This window comes from Crassostrea angulata, chromosome 2 (assembly GCF_025612915.1).
Source record: "Crassostrea angulata isolate pt1a10 chromosome 2, ASM2561291v2, whole genome shotgun sequence".
NCBI classification, from domain to species: Eukaryota; Metazoa; Mollusca; class Bivalvia; order Ostreida; family Ostreidae; genus Magallana; species Magallana angulata.
In genome coordinates, this window is record NC_069112.1 from 48,197,645 (window position 1) to 48,206,275 (window position 8,631).

At 29.8% G+C, this 8,631-nt stretch overlaps 1 protein-coding gene across 1 annotated transcript; it reads right to left on the reverse strand.

The window, feature by feature from the left end:
* Positions 1–5,309: 5,309 nt before the first annotated feature.
* LOC128170982 (uncharacterized) lies at positions 5,310–7,073 on the reverse strand. The gene is made up of 3 exons (XM_052836745.1): positions 7,018–7,073; positions 6,149–6,313; positions 5,310–6,043 (listed from the first exon to the last, which is right to left on the reverse strand). Exons 1-3 carry the CDS (start codon positions 7,046–7,048, stop codon positions 5,385–5,387), a joined length of 855 nt encoding a protein of 284 aa, XP_052692705.1. The 5' UTR covers positions 7,049–7,073; the 3' UTR covers positions 5,310–5,384.
* Between the last annotated feature and the right edge of the window lie 1,558 nt (positions 7,074–8,631).

Below are 8,631 nucleotides of genomic sequence, written 5' to 3' on the forward strand. Positions count from 1 at the left end.
TAAGTATTTTATCTAGATATCAATGATTCTTAATAACAATTTATCCTTTATCGTTGCTTTATTCACCAGCTTTTTTTTAACGGAAAATTGCGGTTTGAATAACTCTTAACTTTAAATATATATATATATATATATATATATATATATATATATATATATATATATATATATATATATATATATATATATATATATATATATTGCGTCCCCAGTGTCAGATCATGAGACAGTCCCCGGTAAAATAGCTATCAAGTTAGCCTTTTCCCGTTTACGAAGAATGTCTACATGGTAAGCCTTTTTTTTTCAAACCAACCATATTTTGGCTCATCCTTTCCCCTGTTTTGGGTTCTATCTATATCAATGATACATTTTTGCAAAATTAACCACACTAGTCGATCGCTAGAAGACGGTTTGTGATTATGCTCTGCGTTTCGGCGTAACTATTATGAATGTTTGGTTCAAATATGTTATGTTTCAAACACATAGAAATACGTTGAACACATGTTAGTTTTTTTTCTCCATTTCATCAGTTTCATAAAAGTCAACTGAAAAGAATGTTCACGTTTAAGGTTTGACTGTGTAAATATGTTGATGTTTGATGAAATAATTATTAAATCAAAGTTAACTTTGTAAATATAGTCTGTTCCAAGTTATTGCATCCATCCTTTTTTGATGGTTTTTAATAAAAAATACAAATACCTGTGAAAGAAATGCTGTTAAAATCGATAAAAGGAAAAATATTCAAGATATCTTCATTGACAAATTATCATTTTTCACTCATTAAAAAAAGTTCACAAAAACGAAAACAAATTTCTTACGGAGATTTATAATGGGAAATGTTTACATCCATTCGGAAGTACTCGGGGCACCTTGCAATATATATATATATATATATATATATATATATATATATATATATATATATATATATATATATATATTAATTAAAGATAATTATTGTCTGATGGAAACAACTTCACTACAACACTTGTGTACCTTTACGGTTTAAAAATCAATATTATATGACCCAGAAAAATTGAGTAAATTACATCAGTGGATACGTTTCTTTAAACTCATGCCCTTTTTCAGTTCTGATAACGAACAGTGGAAAACAAAAGTAGTTCAACAAACAATTTGCAGCAAATATGCCGACCTAATAATTAAAACAGCAACAAAGGCGGTTTTCAGGCAACATGAGGGAAGAAGAAGATGATGTTTATGCACCCTTTTCGTTTGTCTTGATGTTGTTTTCTCGGAGAAACGTTCCACAACCTTACTTCCAATTATTTTTTAAAGGAATTATTGAATTTTATGAAAATCGGCATTAGATAAGACACAAATTGCATATCAAGCCCAGCTATTTTTTAAAAATAGTTTTTTCCCATTTTCACAATCAAATATGATTTCATAATCAAGGCTGTACATATGGATTTTGGCGTTTTCACTTTTACACTCTTTCTCTCCCTTTCACAATACATTTTCTTTAAAACAAAGAAGGAAAATATTTAACATGTTTATTAAATTTCTTTATCTCACATGATTTGATAGCTATATATTTTTTTCAACTTTTCATTTGAATAACAGATTGTGTAACAACCTAACAAGTTTAGGTCAGGAATAATAAAATTAACTACTTTGTTGTTACCACTAAATGGTAGTTTATCAAATAGGTTTATTGACATTAAAGCTAACTCTATTTGAAGTTTTTCTATAAACAAACTTATTAAGATTATTCCATACAGGTAGTATTCCTGAACATGTTAAGAATAAATGCTGAATTGTTTTCATATTTTCTTTACAAAAAGCACAGACATCATATGAATATCATTAATTTTTTCTAATAATGATTTAGTGGAAGGATCTGTGAAGAATTCTGAATTGTTGCCATTGAAATGAAGTATCAGTAATTGTCTTCAAACAAACTTAAAAAAAAAATCTTTAACATAATCATTTATATCCAAGTAAAGTGAGAGTTAAGTGTTCAATTTTTGAATTGGCTTGGGAACAATATAGTTTCTAGTAATGAGTTGATGCAACATTTTAGAACATTTTTCATTCAACAATATATATACAAAGTAAAAAAAAAACAATTTCTCACATCAGTTCTATTAACTGACATTGTCTTGAAAAACTTAGATATTGCACTAATAACACTAATAAATGGCATTGTAAAAAGCCTAGCCTTTTCTTGTGACGTTCTTGTTTCCTCCAAAGGACTGTGCAGGCACGTGACATACAACTGTCCATCATGTTTGTGTATGTTTTGAACATGATTAACAACTGACTTCCAACATCATCTGACTATTACTACTTGCTGGTGATAGAAATAGGTACAAATCCTTCGAATATATGACAGTAAATCTAAACCTTTTTTCTCCTTGGAAAAGGTGATTTTTTTCAAAGTTATTTGATTTTTAAACACATAATTTATTTAATATAATTATAATTAGAAGATAATAATGCTTCATATTACTTCCTGAAAATGGCGTCGATTTAAATTGAAATTACATTTGTCACCAAAATATTCTGTACAACCTTTATTAATGCTATGACTGTTTATCATTTATTTCCAGAAATTTATCAACATGCATACATGAAATACGGTTAAAGGTTGCCATAAATCGAATTTGTTTCTGTTCACAGGATAAAGTTCTGTGATTTTACTGCTATTAAAATAAATGAAGCCTTTTTTATGAGTACGATATAGTGTTAAATCGCGCTAACGGTTATGAGATTTTATATCTTAAAAATCAATAACGGTTCAATGCTTTCAGGAAATTTGTACAAGTTGCATACGAATTATGATTCATTTTGCCAGGGATCCTTCCTTACTATTTAGCAGAATTTCTATTTTCAATCAGATGTATTTGGTGCAAGTCTAATTCCTTTTCCAAAAAGATGAGTGTTGTGTAATTTATAAAGATTTTTTTTTAATTTTGTGTTTTCTGGATGTTGCAGCTAAATTTATGATGGTCGTGTGACTTGTTTATTTGTTTTCTGACTCAAATTTCCTTCTTCCTCATCGATGACTTAATTGCGGAAAAAGGACATGAAAAATTTTTTCTTGTAACAGATCTAAGTTGACATTTTAGTTGGCTTTTAATATATATCATATATTTACATTTTCAACTGCCTTTATCTGTGATAACATTACAAATCAATGCTGAAGCCTATAACCCAATAATTTCATACAAGATGAGCTACAAATTGGCGTGTTTGATAGCATAACAAAAAAAAAGGTTTTGGCTGGGCCGCGTGGTAATGCATAGCATGTGCTACATAAAAATATTGTAGTTTAAACTGTTGTTGAAAGCGGAGAAATCAGAAATAATATAGATATAATTAATAAGGGATCATCCTTGGAATATTATAAGGCGAAGTTTCGGTCGGAGCGTGGTCAAATCTATCATAAAGCTATTCGGGCTTAATCGGATTTGACCACGCCCCGACCAAAATTATCACCTCATAATACTCACAGAATGATTCCTTATTTTTCAAAGCAAACTCCGCACACTAAAGCAAAATATAATCATGTTGTTAAACTAGAACCAAGACGTGTCGATTCGCTTTTTTACATTTAACAGTCGTATGTTTATTTTTAACTTTTTACATCTGAAGAGTTATATCTGTAGATCACTAATAAATATACTTTTTGTTGTTTAAGCAACATTATAATGAAATATAGACAAGTATTTTTTTGTTTCCTTTTCGTTATAACTTCTTAAGACTGTCTTCGTCCATGCAAAAATAAACAATTAACCACTGGTTTTCTTGTAGCATTTATCTGTATTTTTTGTTTACGCTATTGCTTCAATAAGTTTATTTTGAACAACCTCATTGATTTTCAATTCTCTAAAGATATTCCACAGAATTTAAATTCCACGTTTTTTTTACAAATCCCAAATTAAGAAAGGCTGTCAAAATAAATCAATATGAGAATCGAAGTACTCAAAGTTATACTTTTGTGAGATTAAGTCCTTATTTTTTAACAAATTGATTTAATATTCAATATATCAATAACATTTTAATAAAAGTACAAAAGTAATTATAAAAAGGTATTTACTTAGAGTAAAACATATTACTCAACTAATATCAATACCTTCCTGAAATGAATTTAAGAAAGCCGAGCTGAGATATTGAAAAATAGGATAGAGTTATTTTCTAAATTAGAGATAAATATACGGAATATTGATCATCATTCATTAATTGAATCTTAAAGCTAACATAATTCACAAAAAGTATTTTTCTTATGTTCCCGATTACCGCCGTATTAGTTTTCGATTTCTATTGTTCAGCTCATTGTCACACACCTCCTCTATAAGACCGATAGCACTATTAATGCTTTACCGCATTCAGGTATTTCATACACCCAAACACGTTACATTAGACGGAAAGGCTTGTAGAAACGCGTTTTGAACAAAAATAATAAGACAAGCACTGCATTGGCAAGAAATATCCTCAGAATGTAGCCCCCCCCCCCCCAAAAAAAAAAAAAAAAAAAAAAAAAAAAAAGACAGACTGACATCTATATACACATGTTCCAAAAACCCTCAATAGTTGTAGACCGTTTTCCTGCGTCTTTTATAACATCGCACCGATGTAAACGATATTACGTTGTCACTTTATTGGACTTGCTATAGATGCAGACGTCTTGCACTCTGTATGAATTACAAACGTGTTTGATGTGCATGCGAATTAAGACAGCACTATATGTGCAGTATAATATATACATTGGAAATTCTTTTATTCCTTCAAAGAATAAATTTATTTTGTTTTATTGATTGATAGTTTCCTTTATCAATTTTTACACAAATTTTACTACATCCGGTAGATCTTGTATTTAAAAGTCCATGCAGTCTGAATGGCTCGATCGGAAAGCAACCGTCCGTACCCTTCTCGACCGGTATACTGTAGATTTCATATTTTACGCGAGTACTTAATTAAACCCTTCTATTGTTATGCATCAAATCATGAGAATATAAGATTGCGAGCACTGATTTTTCGTCAATTTTACTAATAGTTTACATATGTCCGAAAAATTAAAGCGAGATCTCAAAATCTGTGAGATGTGCTTCTCGCGGTTCTACGCGATTATTAATTCCGTGCGTTTGATTAGGAATTTACAGTATATACCCTTGTAGCAGGTGAGGAGCAATCAAAACTACTAAGGCAACCAAATGCGTTTATAAATTGATGTCAGTTTTAAACAAGTTATCAGTTCCTATTGAACTTTAATTAAAGGTTAACATGTAAATAACACAAATCGGCACATATAGCGACTTTGATTTTGAAGTGTATTGTGCTTTTATAAATGGGTATATTGGCTTTTCCATAAATTGTTTAAGCTTGTCGTTATTATCGTTCCTGTATGTAGATTGTAATTTCTATGAACTTTTTCGATTATTTTTTATGCATAAAGTTTCACTGTCAGGATCGTCATGTACTCTTGAACTTTCGATTTTATCCTCTACAATCTCAATGTAAACATGATTTTGTAAAGTGTCAGTAGTTGGTGTGTGTTCATTTGTAGGTTGTGAACTAGTTGCATGTCTTTGTGTGTGGATATCTGCTAAAATGTTGTTTTCTGCCAGAGAAGATGTTTCTCTTTTTTCAATGCTTCTTAACACTGGTGTAAGGTAAGTCAAATCCAAATTAACATGTGGCTCTGGATGTAACGGACTATCATATTCCACTCTTTCCATACTACTCAATGACTTGTATTCAGATTCACATTGATTGCTGTTCAGTCGTTTACCACCCGTTGTTTGCCGGAAACACTTTATATATATGTATGTAACAACGCATGCGACGAAAAAGAATACAAAAACTCCCACTAGACTCACAATAACTTGAACTAAATTAATTAGAAAGTTATTTGTGAATAAGTCATTATTTGTTGGCAAATATATCATTGTAGAATCTTCGTATTTGTTGACATCTTCAGAAATATCTTGATTTACAGTTTGGTATAAACTTGCACCTTTCGATACCTCATTAGAGATTACCAATGTGCTGAGTCTAACTGACATTTCTTTTGTTGCACCTGTTAAATATATTACATATATAACTGAAACAACAATTATGATATGAAATGTTATAAAATGTATCAACACGGTTCTTCATTAAACACAATGTAAACGATAAATACTAGATAGTTGCCAATGGGTTGTTAAAGTTTTGATATCCTGCAAACACCCATCAACAAAATGACAGTCAATATCAGGGCATTGACATATGGACTGGCAGTCTTCTCCATAGTTTGGGGGACTGCATTTTTCAGAACAGTTGTCGCTATAGAATCCCCTAGGACACTCTACAAATATAATTACATAAATCAATAAATCATATAAATCAAATATTCATAAATTAAACAAACAATAAATGCTGAACAATTGTTTTAACTGCTCAATGTATATTTTATGCCTGTATCCCCCTCCCCTTTAAAAGCATGCTGCGGATGGCTACACGTTAACATATTATCATAGTATTTTTTTTTTACTTTTCGATGAAAAAAGGATAAACCTATGTTTTTCTATATTTTAAGCGAAATCAAATTTGAGAAAAAATGTACATTTCCAAGTTAAAATTACAATGAATGAAGAAAATTAGTAAGTTTGAAATTAATTGTAGCTGTCCATATACATGTAATAAGTAATCTAAATCATTGAAGTTTGTTTAACAAAAGTCATTTCAAAATATGAAGTGTTAAGATAACCACTGCGGCCCATTTTGAAAATACCACAGTCTTTTCGTTTTAACTAACACTTCTTTGAACAATATTTTTTTTTACTCATATATGCGTCGTCATTTTTCATTAGACGTACACAGAAAAAAGATTGAAAATTTGACAAAGTTGTTGATATCAATGAAGCATTAACTGAATGGCGAAAAGAGATAGATAGGTCATCAGTATATTGTCATTTCACATATCTATTCAAAGACATTTGCTTTGTTGAAACGGCTCTACTTAGAATAAATCGTCGCTATTTTTAAAAGATAAGATTTGAAAGCACTTACTTTGGCAAAGTCCAGTTGATTGATTAAGCATAAACCCATCACAACAAACTTTTCCACTAACTCTAAAAATACAATTAGGAATTAGTTGCTTAAGACAAATTTGATTAAATGATTTAGTTTGAGAGGTTTTTATTCTAAAAAGCATTTACCCCCAACACACGCGGTTTTCTGTTAGTTGGAGTAAATTGAAAAATAGAAGATATGCAAGCGTACACATCATGATTATGGTAATAATGCCAGGAAATAAGTTTTATTGTTGATCACATATCTGATAACACTTCTTCCTGAAGCTTCGGATTAATTTTTAATTACATTATAATAATATAAAGTGTATCAATTCATAACGAATGTAGTGTTTCTACATATTGCATTATTACATGTACTCAGTCAAATATATCGAGTGTTAACAACTTGTAACACGAAGCCATTACCAGATATTGTTTTAATTACTTTCCAATCGTTATAAATGCAAATAACGAAACAGAATAATTAAAAAACCCGGAAATACATTTAACTAGATACACTCGTGTTAAAATTTGATAATAATAGATAAATAAAAACATATTTCACTTTGTATTGCAGATAAATATACTAATAAAACTTTTAAGATAGTCATTATCACAATTCAAATATACATGAAAGGTCCTTAAGGATCTCGTATATGATTAGAAAGCACAAGGAAACTGTTGACACTAATTAGTGTTTTCAGGTTGTTAAGGCGAAAAACTACTCATGTGATTAGAAATAAAACTGAAAACTTTTAAACCGTCATAATTGAATATTTTTTTTCTTATATATATCATCTACGATCACACAATGTCTTATTTTGTATGCATGATATAGTTAATTGTGAGAAAGTTAAAAAAAGGTTTATAAGTAAGTTGGAACTCAATTCGAATAAAAGTTGAAAAAATATTGTTTGCATTCAACAAATTTTTATATGGTGTAATTTTTAAAAAAAATTAACCATACTTTATTAGTTGCTAAACTCTTCTTCAAAATGCTGTGATATTTCCTTTGTTTGAGATAAATCTAAAATTTATTTTTCTTAAGAACCCCGTTGTTTTTAAATAATCGCATGAGAAGTCTTTCAAATCAAGGTCACACTCTGTCACTCGCAGATTTATCTACATGTCATATTCAGATTTAGTAATGATTTTAAGATTATGAGATACCTGTCGGTATTATGGTGGATTAAAGTAATAATCAAAATACTTTTACCGTTTTAGAGTTATCAAATGCTACAATATCTGACGAAAATGTTATGTTTTATGAAAAATGGTTTAAAAGGTAGATATTTTAAATTTAAATTTTTCATTGTAAAATTCGAAAGGACGTACGTCGAAATATGGAGTCGTCTCATACCAACTAAAGGAACTTAACTTCCAAGTAAAACAAGTTGTGTCCATTCCTTTTTTTGTTAAACGTGTAGGTGTGTAATCTAATGTTGTACTTTTAATAGTTTTTAATTGTGATATAATTGTATGTAAATGATCTTATAACACACTTGCAGATTTATCGAGGTGTTTCATTGACGACATAAGGGGTTTTCGGCTGCACAAATAAGAGTTTGTGTAGACTGGCAATGCCTTTCTGACATGCGTGATTAATACA

Coding starts and splice junctions, on each gene's coding strand:
- LOC128170982 (XM_052836745.1), bottom strand. CDS start 7,048: ATGCTTAATCAATCAACTGGACTTTGCCAAA. Junction 6,314..7,017: donor ATCAACTGGACTTTGCCAAA/GTAAGTGCTTTC, acceptor TTATATTTGTAG/AGTGTCCTAGGGGATTCTAT. Junction 6,044..6,148: donor AACCCATTGGCAACTATCTA/GTATTTATCGTT, acceptor TATATTTAACAG/GTGCAACAAAAGAAATGTCA.